Source organism: Adiantum capillus-veneris, chromosome 21 (genome assembly GCF_014529385.1).
Source record: "Adiantum capillus-veneris isolate H3 chromosome 21, ASM1452938v2, whole genome shotgun sequence".
NCBI classification, from domain to species: Eukaryota; Viridiplantae; Streptophyta; class Polypodiopsida; order Polypodiales; family Pteridaceae; genus Adiantum; species Adiantum capillus-veneris.
This window is the reverse complement of record NC_140951.1, coordinates 84,935,322-84,957,936: the sequence shown is the minus strand read 5'-3', so window position 1 is coordinate 84,957,936 and position 22,615 is coordinate 84,935,322. Positions and strand designations below refer to the sequence as shown.

Here is a 22,615-nt window from a genome sequence, read left to right as displayed (position 1 = left end):
GAAGGCGAGGCTCTCAGTGCAGCTGCAGAGCTTGCTTAGCGCAAAGACGAGGGTTAATCTTGCATTTAAGTGTAAGATTAGGCAAGATATTGATCAGAGGGTGACTAATGACAAAAAACTTTGTGAAGTTAAGTTTGGATCTCATGAAGACATCCAAGATGCTATTGCCCATTGTAAACAATCCATGCAGAACGTAGCCAGCAATATTTGAGTTGTCATAACATCCACATCTCTCTCTCTCTCTCTCTCTCTCTCTCTCTCTCTCTCTCTCTCTATCTATTTGAGTGTAAGGTGTTGAGTTCAAAGCCTCTTCGAATAGATGAGTCAGGACTCTTGGGATTGTACCTAAAATGTTTGTTTTTTTGGGTACCTACAATGTTACAAGCAAGCTCTCTCTCTCTCTCTCTCTCTCTCTCTCTCTCTCTCTCTCACGTGTGGTAGAGTGGTTATGCCATTTCCCTCTTGAACAACAGGTCTAGAGTTCAACTCTTCTCATCAGATAGATATTTAAGGTCAATTGGGATAGTTTCCTACGACGTTAAAGTTCTCTTTATATTGGGTGTGTGTGTTGTGGGGGGTGGGGGGGCGGGGGGTGCGTGTGTGTGTGCGTTTGCGTTTGCTAATAAAAAGAGGTAAATGGTATAACTTTTCTATCACCCAAGTGTGGTGGATTGGCTATGCCATTTACCTCTTGAATAACAGGTCTTGAATTCAACTCTCCTCGTCGAATAGATCTTTAAGGTCTCTTGGCTAGTTTCCTACAATGTTAGAATTCTCTTCTTCTTCTTCTTCTTCTTCTATCTCTCTATATTTGAGCATGAGGTCTTGAGTTCAAGACCTCTTCGGATAGATCTTTAAAGTCTATTGGGATTGCACCTACAATGTTACAAAGCTCTCTCTCTCTCTCTCTCTCTCTCTCTCTCTCTCTCACACACACACACACACACACACACACACACACACACACCCATCCCTCTAGCATACTTGTTCCAAATCCTTGACCTTCTTAATTCTAAGAGTCATCCCTTCAACTCTTATGCTTTATATGCCCTACCCTCCTCTCTTGTGCACCGATTTTCTATTTTCATATGTGTAGGACCTAATTGTGCAATTTATTTAAAATACGTTGAGCGGTAACTTTTCATTGAGCACTTGTTCAAGTTGGAGCTTATTATAACTTGAAGTAAGCTTATGTGAGCCACTTGAGATAGAAGGTAAGAGGTTAAAAACTTGAAACCTTGATACCAACTCTTAGGTAGCTTTACTATTGATTTAAGGTGTAAAACATTGTTCACTTAATCCCTAAAGCCCTTTAGGTATGCTATTGAAGTCATTATAGCACCATCCAAACAAGAGTAGGTCAATTCTCTTTCATTCTATGATCATTTTGAGAGAAGTAATTGAGAAAATGTTTGTATTAAGTGCCAATGCATCTTATTGTAAATACAACTGGAAAAAGTGTTCCTCAATCTCTAGTATATCGAAAAAATCAATGAATTAATGAAAGAGTATTCCTTTGGACAATCTAGCATATCGAAAAAAACAATAAATTAAATGGAAGAGAAAATGACCAAAGGACGATCTCTAGTATATCAAAGAAATCAATGACTTCAGGTGTATTTTGGGAATTTTGGAGAAATGAAGGGCATTTTGGGAATTTTTGGTCAAAGATGATGGGTATATTGGAAATTTATTTAACTTGAGGAGTATTTTGGGAATTTCCACAAATTTCTGGTGTATTTTGGTAATTTTTCCTTAGTAAGAACAAGCCTAAAGAAAGAATTTCATCATTTTTAGGCTCCTTCCAAAAAGACTTTTGCTCCATCCCCACAGAGAAGGCGTGTCCCTAGGGCACACAAATGCATCCAACGAGAGTATAGATTAAAAATAACAATCAAAAGCCCAAAACCAAGAAAAAGTTGAGGACATGCCCTCAAAAAAAACCTCTTTTGAGGAGAGTGAAAAGTGCCTTGAAAACCTAGAAGGAAAGCGGCAAAACTTCGATAGCTCATAAGAGGGCTCCCCCATAGGCCCTGTAAAGGTGCATTTAGGGTGCCCTCAAAAAATTTAAAATGTACCCCATGCCCCACTTTTCGTAAAGGGATTCTCGACCTAAAATAGTGCGGGTGACGCCTACCTTTTAGTTGAGGGGTGCCTCCACAACAAAGAAACACAATTTCAACTTGTAGTTCTAGGTAACCAAGTTGCTTAGCATATTAAAATAGAAATTCAAATGCCCACCTTTTGGGTATACGAAAGAGGTGCTAGCAAAGCTTTTTGAGGGCCATCCAATGGAAAAAGTAAAGGGTCTATGGGGGAGCTCTTTAACTCCATTGAGTATAAAAACTGGCAAAAGATGGCCCATGTCTGATGTCAAAGGCACATTAACCAAAAGGAGAACAAGGATGACTGCTACTACGAGTAGTAAAGCAAGGAAAGTCTTATATCTCAATTTCTTAAACAAGCCAAGGAGAAAATATGTTGTATGAGGTCAATCCATGTGCTCAAGATGGTTGCCGAAAATTGGTATTACAAGAAAGCCTCAACCAAGCTATACCAAATATCCTCATCTTGAAAGGACATATTTGCTATTGATACACAAGAAGATTGGGAGGGAGCCCGGGGCAATCACTCATCAAAAGCTCCCTATATCAAGTGCACTCAAGGAGATTATTAATAATACCCCAATATACATGCTATGTTTACACTATAGGCCTATTTAAAAAGCCTACCCACCTCTAATATATTATAAATTTTGACCTATTAATAATTAATCCTCTCTGGTTAACTCACGTTATAAGATACACAGTTTGAAAAGTGGCCTCTACTTGAACTAAAATTTGAGAACAAGGAAACCATAGAAAAAAACTAGAAAAGGACTCACAAATCGAGCAAAGATAACAACAGTGAACATTCGTCAATAGATTGCAATTTACTGGATTAAATAGATGATGGACAAAATTGAGATACATGATGGAGCAATTACTAGAGCCCTTACAATAAATTCCATGACTGCATGATGTGTGCCTGAAGGGAACCAGGATGAAAACGACCTAAGTTGACGAATATTTTATCCATAAAAAGTAAACATTAGTTATTACATAAAAGCACAGCCCAAAAAAACCCAAAAAAAAAACACAATGATGAGTGCAACTATCCAAGAAAAGGTCCAAACCATCTGTATTTTGATGCCACATTCAAAGTTTTTCTTGTAGAAAATCTAGAGTGGTAATGAAGTTGGCTAGTTCTGCAAGTTCTTAAGGAATCCTTCTCTAGCATGATGTGGTTGTGGGTGAGTTGATTTGAGTCTCCACTGAGCAATGTGAACCAAGGCCATTGAAGTATTTTGTAGAGTCATTGATTTGGGTGAACAAATTGGGATATTGGTGTAAGATAGAATACAGAAGCCAAGGCTGCCCATGTTTTGCCTTGAGCCAAATCAGATGTGTGCGCGCGCATGAGAGAGAGAGAGAGAGAGAGAGAGAGAGAGAGAGAGAGAGAGAGAGAGCCACAGCTGGCTGTGTTGTTACTGTCCTTTACAGATGTAGCCCAATCAAAAGGTGCCATTTGATTGACCCAAGACAAAGTTCAACGCTAAGGCTGCCAGTATGTCAGGCCAAACGGACAAAAATGAACCAAAATCAATAATCTTTGCATCGCAGCGTGCAGGAAATTGTGCAGGGTAGGTTGAGCATTGCATGATCATGAAATGGTGGATTGACCAAAAGAAAATAGCATGAAAAATGGTGGGACAATTAAGTTGAGACAAGAACTGGTGTAAAAAGAGTAGTTACATAATTGGAGCCTGGGCAATGCAAGTATAAATTAAGAATGATTAGGAATATAGAATAGTGTAAGGGGATGCCCTTCTCCCGATGACATTTTACCGAAAGCATCTTACAAAAGCATAACATCTTCCAGCCTCATCAGCAGCCATAGCAATTCCTTTGGCGCAGCTGGCTCCCAAATAAAATTGCCAACAAGCATTGGCATCCAAATGAGCTCCACCTCTTTGAACCTCCATATGCATTGGCTCCTACATTAGTGCCAACTCTGAATACACGGGCAGAAAGGCTCCCCTCTGCCCTCTTTAGATGTACACGCCAATCATGCTGGCTTAAAAATGGAAGCTCATATCCACGTCCATAGCCCATGCGAATTTTGCTAAGAGAGATTTGTTGAAAATCTGCAAATGCACGTAAGTCTCAGAAGAAATAAATTGATGGTACAAACAAACAGACATTATCACAGAAAAACAAATGGATGGTGTGTCCATACGAGAGAGAGAGAGAGAGAGAGAGAGAGAGAGACAGAGAGAGATGAAATGAAATGTTACATTAAACGTCTTCAAAAGGCCAAAATGACCTATGAGACCAAACTGATACAATTTTGGTGGATCTAATCCAATGTCTGGGTACAAAAATAAAAATAAAATGAAGTAAAGTGAAAGACTAAAATCATCATCATCATTATCATCATCAATGCCCGAGGATGCCCGGCATTGGGCATTGTCCGAAAAAGTATTTCATCGGCCGCTGAAGAGCCTCGTCAATGTCCGCCTCTGTAAATAGTCGAATTGGGCAGCTCCCATGTCGTGCTAGAATTGTCATGATCCTTTGATGGAGCCTCTTTCAATGTCATGGTCATCCTCGTAGACGTGGGCGTCTAGCTCGCCCGAGCTCAATGTCAACTGATATACCTCTGGTATGGATGGGCTTTGAAGTCTGATGTGAAGCATGTTCATTTGGCTACCGAGTCTTTGCTCTAGAGAAGTCGGTGATCTCCCTCTACGAATGTCTCCCACTGCTTGATCTCCTCAAGCGACCCTCCCTATGCCTACGCAGCTCTAGCAAAAACAACCCGAGGCATCTCTGATCCTGATATCTCATGACTCTAGCCAATGGTCTAACGCCCTCTCTAAATAGACAATGAAAGCGGCCTCGTCTCTCATAGTATACCGGACAATGGCAAATGTGATGTAACTCTATCTCTGCCTCTATATGACACAACTGACATATCCTGGCCTCTGTTGGTACTCCCCTAAATCTGCCAGTCTCAATCTCTAGCTGATGTGATGATGTGCGAACCTGACCAATAGCACATTGTATCCCATAGGATAAATGAGTGTCCATATAGGCCAGTCTGATCACATATCCATCCTCTACTAGTTGGAGAAGATGCTCTCTATAGAAATCCATCTTTGTGCCCAACTCTTGTGTCGGCTGTATCCATGTGCTCCTGGTATCAAGCCGAATCAAATCCTAACGTATGAGTCTACTGATCTCTATCCGTGTGAGAGATAGGGAGGATGAATCCAAGAAAAACTGGAACGGAGGCAGTCTATCCATGGTGAAACCATGATTGTGTAGAACACTCTTACTATGTGTGTTTATAACTGAACTTAGATAAAAACTGAAACTGAACTAGAACTAGAGACAAAGACTCAAGAGACCGAATGTGTGTTGATTAATTGAAATGTGTTACAAGGTTGTTAACACTACATGACCGTAGGTCAAAAGTCATGACTCTAAGCCAATAGTCGTGTCCTTCTGCTGTAAAGTCGTAACCCTTCAACGTAAAGATGCAGCCATTCGTTGAAGAGGCATGGCCTCTTGGAAGAAGAGACACAACCTTCCCGGAATAGGGGTCTCTGATTTGGTACGTCTTCCTATCTGCAAAAGAATCAAGTGAAGAAGGTAATACAAAGACAAAGAATACATCACAATCGTGACATTCCCTCCCATTTAAAATAGAAACCCAAAGGTAGTTGTAGAAACTCCGAGAGAAGGAAAATGTATTTCCGCTTGCTTCTGCATCCAAAGCTCTTACCATTAAGTCCCACGTCACGACACTATTATTGACCATAACTATTTTGCCAAACTGAAAATTGATCATATCTGCAACTTGTCTCACCTTTGTCAAAAGTATCAATATCACATCTGCAACTTGACTAGTGCTTTTGTCAAAGTCATTTGTAACTTCGAGCTTTGTCCAAGAAAAGATTGAATCTTTATCTGCATCAAGTGAAACTATTGGTAAAGTGACTTTGTTGGAGCTATATAGAGAGCCCACACCTATGCTATCAATAGCTAGGGGTCCCCACTATATATGTGTACTCAGTGTGTGCTCTCCACATACTTTGGGGTTTTGCAGATGGTGGTGTCCTCTCTCTCTCTTCAACCTTGTCTCGTGTCTCCTCTTTGGTTCAACATGGTATCAGAGCGGAATCAAAGAAAGAGTGTAGGCTTGCGGCTTGTAGAAGGACCGTCGAGCAACACGTTGACGAGACGACTAGGAGAAAGCTGGCCGTTGGCGTGCTGAACAATAGGGTGAAAACGGCCCTGCTTTTGGATGCAAACTATGCCAGCTTAGCTGGATAGAGTCGTTGTCTATCCAACCTATGCGATTCATGATTGCCATTGGTTGGAAATCTGCAACCATTGGTTTGTCTAGAACAGTAAAATCCTTCTAAAGGGATGTCATAGACTAAGACAGAATAGTGTTTGAAGGTATATCCATCTGTAAAGGTTTATCACTAGAACAAATTGTGTCCAAAGATTCAGTTCCAGCACCTGAAGTCGTGTTGCAAGAGTTTGCATTTGATTTATCCTTTGCATCGTTGAAGTAAGGACTGGAGTCTTCAAGTTTGAAAAATTATCATTCACCACTGCATTCGGCATTTGTTCAGAGACAGACTTTATTCCGCAAGGACGGTGACAAGGCGAATTTTTCTACTTGGATCACGGCCAAAGAAAGGGTTGTGCGCTTGTCGATTGTCACACAAGAACCAAAATCTTCTGAATCTTCATCTATTTCAGTGGGTATTAAGGCTTCCAATTGAGAAGGGGGAGGTTGAGGGGGTTGTTGCCTCTTAGACCTCTGAAGAATCCTCTTGCACAAGGAAAGGATCAATAAATCTTCAACTTTACCACCATCAGACAAGAAAGACTTAAAATGTAGGGCATGGCTCACGAGGGGGAACTTGTCTAGTGTGGCGGCATTCACGACAGAGTACTCGACTAAGGTCGGGTATACGTGCCACTAAGTAAGCCCCTCTTGATAAAGCGGATTGCTTTTTAAGATGAGATCCTTTGGAATCTTCATGTTGCTGCTTTTGTTGTTGATGATTCCAATAAGAAGTAGGTTGCTTAGTACTATAACATTTCCAAGAATATTCATGTTGAGACTGTTACTCGCACGAAAGTACTTTGTGTCTAGTTGTCTCTGAGAAACCATGCTTTGGGTGAGAAAATTTCGGATGCGAAACCTTTGATTTGAGTAGTTCTTCCTGGTCGGCCACTGAAGCTTTGGAAGAAGATGGCAAAGACGCAGCATGTGTAGTCCGAGTAGTAGTAGTATGACTCCGGGAAGCAGTTTGCGTCTGCATTTGCTCCAAGCGAGTGTGAAGAGATACGAGGCTCGTAGAAAGTGTTGTCATCTGCTCTTTGAGAATTGCTATCGGACCCTCAGGTATTGTAACAGACTTGGACACTCCAAGTCTAGAATCAATCACGACAGCACCAAATAACCACTTCAAAACAATTCACAGTTCACAATAGATTTGCACTGGCCCAGCGGAGTTCCGTGCCTAGAGATATTGGCCCCAGAGACTGGCGCCCCTTTCGGTATTTCTTTATGTATTAATCAGTGTTCAAAGTACAAGAGAGTGGTTCGGGTTTCATTCTTAGACTCTGCGTCCAGATGCTCTGCAAAGTGTGAACCCTCACCACTTATTTAAAGTTTTACAAGGGATGCCAAAAGCAGAGCCCTAAAAGCTTAAAAATAAAACAGAACTCTTTTCTCTCACAAGCTCTTTCTCTAGAGCATAAATCAAATAAAGCAATCGAATTCTCTCTCTTTCTAGCGTAGAGAAAAAGCTGACGCAAAAAGCCTGAAATTCCGCCGCAATTTACGAAAATTTTGCCACGTCATCCAACTGGCGCTTTTCACGGGTTTTCAGCATGCTGCTATAGTTAGGGTTAATGTTTATGACAGTTTTTAGGGTTAGAGTTAGCGTTAGGGTTTTTGGCAGATTTTAGGGTTTGCGGGTTTTAGGGTTAGGGTTTGCAGAATTAGGCTTTTTAGCGGCAATCATGGTTTCGGCTCTCGGGTAGACACGTCATCACTTTGTGACATACCCCCCTCTTGAAAGCACTGTAATCGCCCTCGATTACGCCTGCAAAACAGACAGGGACCATAAACCGTCTTAGCAAACACTGACTGTTAGTACCTACGTACTAGGAACACACATCTAGCACATGTACCAATCGACAGTCACATCACACAACATCACAGGACACCACATGACATTCAACATCCATTCGGATCTTAGACCATGATTTATCGGCAATGTAGCTAGCAATCGCGTCTAGATCCAATCGAGACCTCATCGATGTCCGATTGGCTAGCCCCTATTGCAACCATGTCTATTCGAGATCAGTCAGACCAAAATGATGCAGTCATTTCGTTTATCAATTCCTGCACTTAAAAGAAGTGAAGAACAAATCAGTAGCATAATCAAGAATTACATTTCATAAAGTCATCCAACAAAATACTATCAGCTCTCAGTATCCCTGAAGCCCAAAGAGACATAAGTGACTTTAGTATCAAAATCAAGGCATCTGTTGACAAAGGAGCGGAGTGACTCCCCTCTTCTGCATCCCACTGCACCAGATCTCCGGCCAAGCTGAATTTTGGGTTCCATTTGGAGTAGACTATGCTAAACCAAAAGCATCGAGGTAAAGTTTCATAATCCGAGGAGTATCTGCTAGGTCCTCCTCCTCCATCCACTTCGCATCAAATGCAAGATAGTTCTTGAACATAACCAAGAACCGCCTTCGGCCTTTACCTTTCCTCGTATCCTTATGTGTCAAAATCTGTTCACGAACAAGGATCTCCTCGTTTTCTTCCACTTCGGGTTGCTCATCAGGCTCCCCATCATCAGGCACATCACCTTTAAAAGGTTTCAAGAGACTCACATGAAATGCATTGTGAATCCTCCAAGTATCAAGCAGTTTCAGTCGGAAGGAGACATCATTTATCTTTCCGTATATTTGGAAAGGTCCGTAGTATCGCATAGTAAGCTTTGGAAAAAGCCTCTCCTTTTCCTTTTTTCTTTCTCAGGCGTGCCTTCTCAAAACGTAAGAGCACCCAATCATCCTCCTTCAATTTCAAGTCGCGACGATGGCGATCCGCTGCCTTTTTCTGTCGTTCTTGAGATTTCTGCAAAGTCTCGCGAGCATTGGCAAAAGCAGTATCTAAGTCTCGCGTATATTCATCCGCTTCAAAAATCTTATCTTTCGTGCTTAGGAAGGAACCTTCGCAGCACCTGCAACAATCTCAAATGGCGCCTTCCCCGTCGAAGAGTGTATCGTGTTATTGTAGGCAAATTCCACCAAAGGTAGATACTTTTCCCATTGAGTCTTCTGATCCGAGATAGAAGACTTCAATAAATCTAAAACCACTGAATTGGCAATCTCTGATTGCCCGTCAGTCTGCAGGTGGAACGATGACGAGAATTGCAACCGCGTGCCAATGTTCTCCCAAATTGCCTTCCAAAACAAACTCGTAAATCTGGGGTCCCTGTCGGAGACAATTGTCGCAAGCATGCCATGTAATCTGAAAATCTGAGCACCGAACAAACTCGTAAATCTGGGGTCCCTGTCGGAGACAATTGTCACAAGCATGCCATGTAATCTGAAATTATGGGCCACAAACAATCTCGCTAAGTGATCTAGCTTGACTGTTTTCTTCACTGGAATGAAATGAGCATGTTTGCTAAATCTGTCAATAACAGTCCAGATACACTCTCTGTTCTCGAGAGATCAAAAATGAAATCCATTGCAATACTTTCTCGGGGGCGGGTGGGTATGGGTAAAGATTGTAACAATCCCTGTGCTTTATGCATGTCAAACTTGACCTTCTGGCATACTAAGCAATTGCGCACAAACTCTTCCACATCCTTTTTGAGTCTCGGCCAAAAGAAGTATCTCTCTACCCCTTTCATGGTGGTAGCAATGCCGCGGTGACCCGGACAATGGCATTCAGTCATAACCTTTTCCCTCAACGGCTGTGTAACGCACAACATGGTTTTTCTCATGAAGTAGCTATCCCGAATGGAATATCCCGCTATTGTCTCCCCATCCCATATCCGTGTGAAAACGTCTGCAAAATCTGTATCTGTCGCATACTGGTCGACCATATCCTCGAAGCTCCTATGATCTATCGCGGAAATAGCCAAAACCAACGGCTTCCGAGACAAAGCATCTGCCACCACATTTTTCTGTCCCTAAACATGGACAATCTGGAAGTAAAACTGTGACAAGATGTTCGCCCACCGCATCTGCTTTTCCGAAAGCTGCTTCTGTGACAAGAAGTAGCACAAACTCTGATGGTCTGTAAAGACAGTAAAATTCGCATCGAGTAGGTAATGCTACCATTGAGTGAGAGCATGGATAACCACCAATGTCACGTGACACATCCCAACCCTATGTGTCCATGGACAAGCTACACCACAGCAGGGTTCAGTCAGTCAAGTCAAGTTTAGATTAGCAGTGATCTGGCACTTTTGTGAGTCGATTCGTAGACCGTGCATGCCCAGTCACTTAGCATAGATGCATATCCTCCGGTTGCACACACCATGATCATCGGAATTCTCATCAGAATCGATTAGCATCAGTTAGGGGAATTTTACAGTGCATTTAGCCTATTTTCCTATTTATTGGTATTTTCACTTATTATTTTTAAGTGACTTTCCAACAAAAGTAGGTAGGGCAATTTTGCTAAGTTAATATATAAGCAAACCAAACTTCACACTTTCCGGCAGAAGAGGCAGCAGGAGCTTCCCGCTCAACAGGTCACTTCTCAGCAGTACCCCCCAGAAGCCTGGCGTTTTGGCTTTGCATCATCACCTACACCCTCAGAGCCTAGCGTTTTGGAAATAGACCTCAGCCGGCGTGTCCTCTTGCAGTACCGCGGCAACACCAGATCCTCCACATCTTTCCCCCCTGCATCATCGCCAAGACCACGAACAGTAGCGTTTTTGCTCACCAGACATCAGCCCCAACCAGCGTTTTTACTAACGCTAGGGACTGTTGCAAGTTCAGCGATTTTTCAGCCATGCACTAAAGCCAGCAGATCTGCAACATTCAGCGTTTTGGATCAGCAGCCACAGCGTTTTTGATCAGCAAAATCAGCATTGAAAAACAGCGATTTTCAGCATATAGAACCGTAGCAGATCAGCCCCCATTCAGTTGCAGATGATCCCCCAACTTTAGCCCAAGAAAACGCAGCCAAAACAGTCATTTTCAGACACCGAAACAGTCCCCGAATTCAGCGATTAGAAGCCTACAGATTTCAGCCATCGAGTCGTCGTCGTCATCACCATCGTCGTCATCGGCATAGTCCCATTGCATCAGTCCATTGCATACGCATTGTACACCTTGTGCAATCAAAGAATAGACCACTCTCGCCGACGAGAGTGGGGCCTTCGGAGGAGGGTTTTACAAACCTCTCGGTGTCGTATCTCTTCTCTCTCCTTCTCTCAATCTCATTCACTTGCACGCACAATATCCACTCACTTTGTTCGTGATCATAGCACTATACAAAACGGAAGGCTCTCTCCTTCCCTAAGAACTAAAAGGAACCTTGAGCAATAAAGATCACTAATCTTGAGAAAATACAACATTCATTCCGTTGCACCTAACATTGGTATCAGAGCTTTGAAAGTGTTCTGCATTACTCAAGGAAAGAACCACAAGAATTTTTTTTGCTTGTTGCGATCGCACGAACCCAAGTTTACTTGGGCGTGGCGATTCCTAATCGTGTTTTGTTGAAGAGTGACAGGAATCCCAAGAAAGAAGGGCTTGTCCAACCTCCCCTTGTGTCTCTTTTCACTCATTGAGAGCGGACCGTGCACTTAGCGGCCGGCCAATCGACGTGAGGTGGGAAAAAGCAACCTTGGTGTGAGCGCAAGGCCGCCAAGGGATGCGCCCGCAGAAAAGGGTAGAACTCAGGTGAAGAGAAGATCCTTCTCCAACGCGATTTGCAAGCGAAAGAAAACCTCAAGAACCCCAAGAACCCAAGACCCTCAAGACTCACGAACCTCAAGAACCTCAAGAACCCTAGATTTTCACGAATCAAGGACCTCAAGAACCTCAAGACCCTTAAGAACCCAAGTTCCTCGCGAACTTCAGAACCCAAGATTATAGTGCATGGTCGTCACCCGAAGCGGAATGGATACTTCGCATACAGGTGATGAGCATGAGAGAGGCGGCGAAAATTTTTCCCCACCAGGAGACTTTTTCGACCTTTCCCATTCGCCATCTACGCCACGAGTTGCACTCACTCCTATGGAGATGATGGTCAAGTCGATGTTGGACATAATGGCACAACAACAAGAAACGAATCGAGTTGCATTGGCACAACTCGCAAGCAAAGCAGAAGCACAAGAAGCCAAGGACCGCGAGCGCGATGAAAGAAACGCCACTCTTGCCGCAAAACAAGAAGAAAATCGCCTTGCTGAGGAGCATGAGCGCATTGCTCTTGCCGCAAAACAAGAAGAAAATCGACTTGCTTTCGAACGCGAGCGCGATGAACGAGAGGCTCAAAGAGAGATTCGTCATCAAGAATTTATTTCCCACATTCTAGCCTAGAAGACCGAACCACCGAAAGATCGTGGAAGTTCGTCAAGTGGCGTAAGCCACGACGCGGATTCCAACTATCGAGTCACAGAAAAGTTGACTTTCAATAAGTATGACGGTAAGATGGATGCTACAGTTATTCATTCTTGGTTGCATCAATTTAATGCTTATTTTGCGACAACTAAGAAGACAAGAAATAGCAAAGTTTTGACGGCAGCTATGTACCTTGCCGGTGATGCCATCAATTGGTACCACGCATGGCAAGAGGCACAGCTAGCCGTGCACCTAGAGGCAGCCGACGATCTCACGCCCCTCTCTTTTAGTTGGGCTGATTTCCAAGTGTCACAAAGTGATGACGTGGCGGACAGCAGAAACCCTAATTTCTGCCAGAAACCCTAAAATTCCTGCAAACCCTAATTTTTGCCAAAAACCCTAAATTCCGGAAATCGCGGAGGCGGATTATTAAAAAAAAAAAAAATTGCTGCAGTCATTTCGGCTATCAGTTCCTGCACTCACAAGAAGTCAAGAACAAATCAGTATCATAATCAGGAATTCCATTTCATAAAGTCATCCAGCAGAATACTGTCAGCTCTCAGTATCCCTGAAGCTCAAAGAGACATCAGTGACTTTAGTATCAAAATCGAGGCATCTGTTGACAAAGGAGTGGAGCGACTCCCCTCTTGTGCATCCCACTGCACCAGATCTTCGGCCAAGCTGAGTTTCTGGGTTCCGTTTGGAGTAGACTATGCTAAACCAAAACATCGAGGTAAAGTTTCACAATCTGAGGAGTATCTGCTAGGTCCTCCTCCTCCATCCACTTCGCATCAAGTGCAGGATAATTCTTGAACTTAACCAAGAACCGCCTTCGGACTTTACCCTTATTCTTCGTATCGTTATGTGCCAAAATCTGTTCAGGAACAAGGATCTCCTCGTTTTCTTCCACTTCGGGTTGCTCATCAGGCTCCCCATCATCAGGCACATCACCCTTAACAGGGTTCAAGAGACTCACATGCAATGCATTATGAATCCTCCAAGTATCTGGCAGTTCCAATCGGAAGGAGACATCATTTATCTTGTCAGTAATCTGGAAAGGTCCGTAGTATCACATACTAAGCTTTGGAAAAAGCCTCTCCTTTCCCTTTTTCTTTCTTAGGCGTGCCTTCTCAAAAGTAAGAGCACCCAATCATCCTCCTTCAGTTTCCAGTCGCGACGATGGCGATCCGCTGCCTTTTTCTGTCGTTCTTGAGACTTCTGTAAAGTCTCGCGAACCTTGGCAAAAGCCGTATCCAAATCTCGCGAATATTCATCCGCTTCAAATTTCTAATCTTTCGTGCTCAGGAAGGATGGAACCTTCACAGCAGTTTCAACAATCTCTCATGGCGTCTTCCCCGTCGAAGAGTGTATCGTGTTATTGTAGGCAAATTCCACCAAAGGTAAGTTCTTTTCCCATTGAGTCTTCTGATGCGAGATACAAGACTTCAATAAATCTAAAATCACTGAATTGGCAATCTCAGATTGCCCGTCAGTCTGCAAGTGGAACGATGATGAGAACTGCAACTACGTGCCAATGTTCTCCCAAATTGCCTTCCAAAACCAACTCATAAATCTGGGGTCTATGTCGAAGAGAATCGTCTCAGACGTGCCATGTAATCGGAAAATCATCGTGATCATTCTGTATTCTCGGGAGATCAAAAAAAATGAAATCCATTTCAATATTTTGCCAGGGGCGGGTGGGTATGGGTAAAGGCTGTAACAATCCATGTGCCTTATGCCTGTCAAACTTGACCTTCTAGCATACCAAGCAACTGCGCACAAACTCTTCCACATCCTTCTTCAGTCTCCGCCAAAAGAAATCTCTCTCTACCCCTTTCATGGTGGTAGCAATGCTGCGGTGACCCGTAAAAGGTGGACAGTGGCAGTCAGTCATAACCTTTTCCCTCAACGGCTGTGTAACGCACAACATAGTCTTTTTCATCAAGTAGCCTTCCCGAAGGGAGTATCCAGCTACTGTCTCCCCATCCCGTATCCGTGTGAAAATATCTGCAAAATCTGTATCTATGGCACACTGATCGACCATATCCTCGAAGCTCCTATGATGTATCGCGGAAATAGCCAGAACCAACGGTTTCCGAGACAAAGCATCTGCCACCACATTCTTCTGTCCCTGCACATGGACAATTTGGAAGTGAAACTGTGACAAGATGTTCGCCCACCGCATCTGCTTTTCCGAAAGCTGCTTCTGTGACAAGAAGTAGCGCAAACTCTGATGGTCTGTAAAGACAATGAAATCCGCTCCGAGTAGGTAATGCCGCCACTGAGTAAGAGCGTGGATAACCGCCAAAAGCTCTTTCCCATAGATCTGTGCTGTCATCTCCGGCCTAGAGAACAAACGGCTCTCGTAAGCTATGACATGGCCTTCTTGCATCAAGACCGTACCCAAACTACGACCACAAGCATCACAAAATACTTCAAATGACTTCTGCAAGTCCGGCAAAGTCAAAATAGGTCCCGTAGTCAATTTCTCTTTCAATGTCCGAAAGGCAGTCACCTCTGTGGGTCCCAACGAAAAAGGTACTTCTTTCTGTGTCTAGGTATGCAAAGGGAAAGCAACCTCTGCAAACTTTCGTATGAACCACCTGTAGTACGAACACAGTCCCACGAAGCTTCTAGCTTCATGGACATTCCTCAAATCGGGCCAATCACGGATAGTCTCTATCTTGGCCGGGTTCATTTGCACTCCTGCTGTTGACACAATGTGTCCTAAAAAATGTATCTCCGGTAGGAAAAATTCACTTTTCTTAGCATTAATCACTAATGTGTGATCTCGTAATGCCTGAAAGACTTGAAGCAGATGATCTCTGTGTTCTGCCTCATTCTTGGAGAAAACAATGATGTCGTCAAAGAAAGTGCCAACAAATAGCCTGTACTCTCGAAAAATCCTGTCCATCATCCGGTTAAATGTCGCAGGAGCATTGGTTAAGCCAAAAGGCATCATCAAAAACTCAAATAACCCAAAAGTCGTCCGAAAAGCTGTCTTGTAGACATCTCCTGGTGCTATCCTGATCTGATGATATCCACTCTTCAAGTCAATCCTGCTAAAGCACGAGGATCCCTGTAACCTGTCGAGTATATCATCGATCCTAGGAATCGGAAATCTGTTCTTGATGGTGATTTCGTTGAGAGTGCTATAATCGATGCACATTCTCCAAGATCCGTCTTTCTTCAAAACCAACAACACTGGAGAGCAATACGAAGTACTAAGCTGGACAAGACCCTTTTCCAAGAGGTCTTTCACTGAGTTCATAATCTTTTCATTCTGTACTCGGCTCACACGATAAGGTGGCCGATTCGGTTGCGTGCTTCCAGATATCAGATCAATGGTATGATCTTCAGGCCCTCTCAAAAGCAATCGGCATGAGCGTGGAGAAAAAAAAATCTTGGCGTTCTTTTCTTCAGGTCAAAACATATTCAACCCTTATCCATCGTTCAGTTCTCTCAAAAGAATGAGTAAGAAAACTGAAGTTCATCAAGTACAATCTCTAAGCCCTTCATTTATCAAAGTCGCTTTCTCGGCCCGGTAGTCAACCACGGCGTAGTTCTTGTGGTACCAAGGGTTCCCGAGTAGAACGTCACTCACGTGCCCTGAACACCCCTGTCATTGCAAACGAAGTTTGTCAATGCTCGGTGTAATGGCAACATCCCATCCGGGTGCCAGTCGAACTACCTCCGCCTGTGGCGTCAGTCTGTCAGGCGCAGTTCCAAATCGAGCCGCCAATTCCAAGTGAAACGAAGTTGGCCTTGGCTCCTTCAAAAGAGCTTCCTGATCCTTCACTTTGCCCCAAAAAAAAAAACGGCAAAGTTTGTACTTTCATTCATTTGATTCGGTGCAAGTCCCACGCCATGTGGTACCAGTTCTGCTTTTCTATCTGCCTTTTCTGCCACATTCCTCAGCTGCTCTCTAACTCTCAGACCTGTCGTCGTCTTTATCATTCTGTTCTTTCTGTGCCTTATCAGGGCACTTTGCGGAAATATGTCCATGTTTCCCGCATCCAAAGCACTTCCCCTCTCTGATGAAGCGAGCTCTCTCCTCAGGAGTAAGCTTGGGTCGTGCATCCTTTTTTTTTTTTTTTTTTTTTTGGAAAATGATGAGCGACGCGAATTTTGCTTTTGCTTTTTTTTTTAAAAAAAAGAGAAAAGACTCTCTAAGAGAGAGAGAGAGAACTGATGCTTTTGATTTTAAAAGCTTTTGGGGCTCTGCTTTTGGGCATCCCTTGTAACCTTTAAATTAGTGGTGAGGGCCTCACTTCTCAGAGCATCTGGACGCAGAGTCTGAGATCGAAACCCTAACCGCTCTCTTGTACTTTGATGATTGATTAATACAAAAAGAAATATCGAAAGGGGCGCCAGTCTTTGGGGCCAATATCTCTAGGCACGGAACTCCGCCGGGCCAGTGCAAATCTATTGTGATCTGTGAATTGTTTTGAAGTGGTTATTTGGTGCTGTCGCGGTTGATTCTTGACTTGGAGTGTCCAAGTTTGTTACACCAAGACAAGCTCAAGGCGTGGTTTATGCCACCTCAGTACCTTGCACGATTGAAGGACGATTGGCGAGCTCTCAAGCAAAATGGTATGCCGGTTATGTCTTTTTCTAATCGTGTTTTGCAGCTAGGTACCCAACTACGCATGTCGGATGATGAGAGCAAAGAGGCTTTTCTCTATGGATTGGACGAGTATATCAAGTACGATGTCGAGGTATTCGATCCATCCACAGTCAGATGGTCAAACGGAAATTTATAATCAGTTGGCTTTTGATGTGTCGAAGTCTTATGTTCATGATCAGCAGTCTCAATGGGAGCTCTATCTCCCATTGGTTCAGGCTATTCTCAATGATTCCTTCTCTTCTGCTATTGGTCGAACTCCGTATGAGGCAGCTTTTGGCCGCCGATTCCAGTCACTGTTGACTCGATCGGTCAGTCAAATGCCTGATGCCAATGCTGAGAGTCAGTCATTGGATGAGGTTTCTGGGAGTGTGAAGCTTCGGCTAAGCAAGGCTCAGAAATCTTATTCTTGACTGGCTAACAAGGATCGTCAGGAGGTCTCCATCAAGAAAGGAGATTGGGTGTATCTACGAATTATGAAACAGCGTCTTAAGCAAGTTGGAAGAAATGCCCTAAGTTATCTTTTCGTATGTATGGTCCATTTCCAGTCATCAAAAAGATTAATGAGGTTTCAATGAAATTGCAGTTACCTAACTCATGGTCAATGCACAACCTTTTCCATCTTTCTTGGTTGAAAGTGTTTCAGGGAGCACCTCCAAAGGATGTCTCGGAAGAAGAGAAAACCGGAGATCATCGATGAAGCAGAAGTCATGCAGCCGGAGCAAGTTTTGTTGCATCGGTTTCGCCATGGTTCGAAGAAACAAGTACGACACTATTTTTTGAAGTTCAAAGATCGAGGAACCCATGAAGCGGTGTGGGTAGACGAAGAGTTCTTCAAGGATTGTCCAGAGTTGTTGGCAGACTACAAGGAAGCCATGCAGCTCGGTACCAGTACCTCACTTTAAAAAGGAGGGGATGTCACGTGACACATCCCAACCCTATGTGTCCGTGGACAAGCTACACCATAGCACGGTTTTTGTCAAGTCTAGAAAAGTTAGATTAGAAGTGATCTGGTACTTTTGTGAGTCTATTCGTAGACCGTGCATGCCCAATCACTTAGAGTAGGTGCATATCCTCTGGTTGCATAAGCATAAGCATAAGCATTTCCATCAGATTCCATCAGAGTCAGTTTGGGGATTTTTCAAGTGACTTTAGCCTATTTTTCCCTATATTTAACATTTTTCACTTATTTATTAAGTGACTTTTGTTGGGTACTCAGTAGGGCAAATTGGGTAAGTTAATTTATAAGCAAACCCAAGTTAGCACAAATTGGCAGATGAGCCCAGGAGCACAGCAGGCTACCAAGCAACAAGTGTTCCGGGGTAAGTTAATTTATAAGCAAACCCAAGTTAGCACAAATTGGAAGATGAGCCAAGGAGCACAGCAGGCTACCAAGCAACAAGTGTTCCCTCCCTCTCTCAACAAGACCCTCTCCAAGCCAACTTGGTGAGGCCCCTTCCACCCGCAGCCATCAGCGTTTTTGCTTCTTGCATACCTGGTGTATCCGCCCCCAATAACCATCGCCATCATCCTCATGCTCCTGGCGTTTCCCCTTAGCACCAACATCAGCGACCTCTTCCTTCACTAACGCTAGCAGGACCCCTCATCAGCGTTTTTTATCATCCTTGAAACCCCTTCAAAGATCAGCGATTTCAGCCTTATGAGACCTGCTGGGGCAGCGTTTTTCAGCCAGAACTTCACTGCTGTACCAGCGTTTTTTCAGCCAAAGAACTCCCCCAAAAACGCAGCCTAAAGTGCAGGAAAATCAGCGTTTTGCCCTCAGCAATTCAGCCATTGAATCACAGCAGATACTCAGTGTTTCAGCCGGCAGTAGTACCTTCAAAAACACAGCAGAACCCTAGATCCTCCAGCGTTTTTCATCCTCGATTCAGCCCCGACAAAAACAGTCATTTTCAGCCACGAAGAAGGTCACAAATTTCAGCCTAAGTCGCTGTCGTCGTCATCGGCATAGTTCCCTTGCATCAGTCCATTGCATTCGCATTGTACGCTTTTGTGCAACCAAGTAGACCACTCTCGCCGACGAGAGTGGGGCCTTCGGAGGAGGGTTTTACAACCTCTCAGTGCCGTATCTCTTCTCTCTCCTTCTCTCAGTCTCATTCACTTGCACGCTCAATATCCACTCACTTTGTTCGTGATCATAGCACTCTCCATAAGACGGAAAGCTCTCTCTTTCCCTAAGAACTAAAAGGAACCTTGAGCAATAAAGATCACTAATCTTGAGAAAATACAACATTCATTCTGCTACACCTTACATTAAATGTCGCAGGAGCATTGGTTAAGCCAAAAGGCATCACCAAAAAACTCAAATAACCCAAAAGTCGTCCAAAAAGCTCTCTTGTAGACGTCTCCCAACGCGATTTTGATCTAATGATATCCACTCTTCAAATCAATCCTGCTAATGCACGAGGATCCCTGTAATCTGTCGAGTATATCATCGATCCTAGGAATCGGAAATCTGTTCTTGATGGTGATTTTGTTGAGAGCTCGATAATCGATGCAGATTCTCCAAGATCCATCTTTCTTCAAAACCAGCAACACCGGAGAGCAATACCGTGAAGTACTAGGCTGGATGTTAACCCTCACAGCTCACGGACACCCTATCACCTACGAGACGAACGTTGTAACCTACGGTGGACATTGTATTATTTATTTGGTAGAGTCAGGTACCGGGCTTGTCGGTCCAATAGGAAAAGGGTAAGAGTGATCGCCGATGAGAGGCGCACTCTAACTGGGACATTCAAGGGATTAGTTGGCTAAGCATGGGCGCCCAAGTGTGAATGGGGTGAGCTCATATAAAAGCCAACTAAACCTAAAATTCACTCATTCTCTCATTTGTGCAATAGAAGAGTGCTCTTGCTCCATCTCCATCTCCATCTTCTTCTTCTTCACCTCCTTGTGTGTGTGTGTGTGTGTGTGTGTGTGTGTGTGTGTGTGTGTGTGTGTGTGTGTGTGTGTGTGAGAGAGAGAGAGAGAGAGAGTGCGATCGAGCATTGCGGCGGCACGACGGCGGTGAAGCGGTTGAGCACGACGTAGCGGCGTCTCCTTCTTCTTCGCAGCGAGGAATCCTCCACGGCAGGAGCATAGAGCGGTGAGTGACACACCATTGCCCTCTTTTGAGGTTACTAGTTAAGCTAGTTGTGTGCTTGGAGCACACAGTGTTAGGTGTAACAAACTTGGACACTCCAAGTCAAGAATCAACCGCGACAACACCAAATAACCACTTCAAAACAATTCACAGATCACAATAGATTTGCACTGGCCCGGCGGAGTTCCGTGCCTAGAGATATTGGCCCCAAAGACTGGCGCCCCTTTCGGTATTTCTTTTTGTATTAATCAATCATCAAAGTACAAGAGAGAGGTTAGGGTTTCACTCTCAGACTCTGCGTCCAGATGCTCTGAGAAGTGAGGCCCTCACCACTAATTTAAAGGTTACAAGGGATGCCCAAAAGCAGAGCCCCAAAAGCTTTTAAAATCAAAAGCATCAGTTCTCTCTCTCTCTTAGAGAGTCTTTTCTCTTTTTTTTTTTTAATAAAAAAAAGCAAAAGCAAAATTCGCGTCGCTTATCATTTTCCCAAAAAAAAAATTTATTTATTTTTTTTTAATAATCCGCCTCCGCGATTTCCGGAATTTAGGGTTTTTGGCAAAAATTAGCGTTTGCAGGAATTTTAGGGTTTCTGCTGTCCGCCACGTCATCACTTTGTGACATTAGGCAAGTCCCTTGCTTCGACAGTGCAGCAAGGAGCGCACATTTTTGGCGCCGCTGCCGGGGAAATGCCCTGCACTAAGCCCAAGAGGCACTTTGTGCTTCTCCTACGAGTTGTTTGTAGTAGGAAAGAAGAGGAATGAGTTATTTTTCTGCAAGTTGTTAATTTCTGTATTGTCTACAAGTTCTATGATTTCTGCATAATGTTGTGTTTTCTGTTTGCACACAGTCTTTGCACAATTAGTAGTCGTTAGCTTGTTCGCAGTGAATGAATAAGTAGGTAGACAGTTAGCAATTTCTGTTTGCACACAGTCTGTACACAGTTTTCTGTCAAGGTTTGCCTGCACACAGTCTTTGCACAGTAAGGTAGTGAGAGCGGAAGTAGGTGGACAGTTAGCCCACTGTCAGTAAGCAGTTAGCAGAGTGGTTAACAGATTAGTTAGTAGATTAGTTAGTGGTTAATGTAGTGAGCTGTCTGTGAGCTGTTGACAGAGAGGTTAGGTAAGTAGATAAGGTAGTGAGCTGTCTGTGAGCTGTTGACAGAGAGGTTAGGTAGGTGTTGACAGTGTGTGTGGCCAAGAAAGAGTCACCTAAACCACGCGCGGTCGTTGCCTCAAAAAAAAAAAAAAAAAAACTAAAAGAAAAAAAAAGCCCGAAAATATTTAAGCGTAAGTGACTGGGGGGCTACACTAAAATTTTGATCGGGATCGGGATCGGGATCATTTCCCCAAGCCCAAGCCCAAGCCCAAGCCCAAGCCCAAGCCCAAGCCCAAGCCCAAGCCGAGGCCCAGGCCTCAGTCCTCAGTCTTATGATATATACTAGACTCAACTCTTATATATATACCCTACACCCTCAAGAGGCAATTAGAGCATGTGGGGCAAGTCCTCCACTCTCCTCCCTTCTCTTCTCACTTGCACCCTTAGACTTTCTAATTTGGGCCTAGTTCCCTACTAGAAATTGACGGTTTTAGGAATTCCGAGGGCATAAAGTGACCAAACGGAGGGCTGTAAAGCACGGCACGTCCCTCTAACCGAGACGCTCGTTTTGAGCTATCATACGTTCTATTCTATAGCTCGGTCAGAAAAAAAGAACCAAAAAATCAAAAAATAAATAAATAAGAAAAGACTTGGGTTGCAAAACACCCAAAATTATTAGGTGAGCAGCCTTCATGGGCACTCACTGACACTTCTAGGGGATACAAGTAATATGAACCTACGCTCTGGACGAGTGTTAGAGCACGAGCATATTGGTAGTGCCTCCATTTACGCGGGCACCCATTATTCCTCCACCCTAGGTTCTGGACCTTCGGCCGGGACTCAAGGTAGCGCGACCCAAGATCCTCATATCGCGTCTAGTGATTCTTCCTCTGACTACGAAGTCATGAAGGGGTATCCTACACCAAACCCTGATAGTTCAAGTCAAGACATGCATGCCATGGGCCCACGGCCCGGGTCCAACGTGTTTAGCCGCTTAAAAGAGACCCTTAGTAGAGCTACTCGCTCCGAACATGCGGTTAATGAAATAAATGAAGGGAGTGGGGAAGTAAATTCGTCATTCATGCCTAAAATAGACCCTATGCTTCTTGAGAGTGT

The 22,615-nt window shown here is 43.8% G+C and overlaps 1 protein-coding gene across 2 annotated transcripts in view; it reads right to left on the bottom strand.

Moving 5' to 3' along the window:
* Window positions 1-3,732: 3,732 nt before the first annotated feature.
* The window catches only part of LOC147431273 (DNA topoisomerase 1-like), a 114,337-nt gene continuing 95,454 nt past the window's right edge, over window positions 3,733-22,615 (bottom strand). For both annotated transcript variants that reach the window (XM_086493884.1, XM_086493885.1), the window contains one exon: window positions 3,733-4,186. In XM_086493884.1, the coding sequence (XP_086350010.1) occupies window positions 4,118-4,186 (69 nt within the window). In that variant the 3' untranslated portion in view covers window positions 3,733-4,117. The remainder of the gene's footprint in view (window positions 4,187-22,615) is intronic.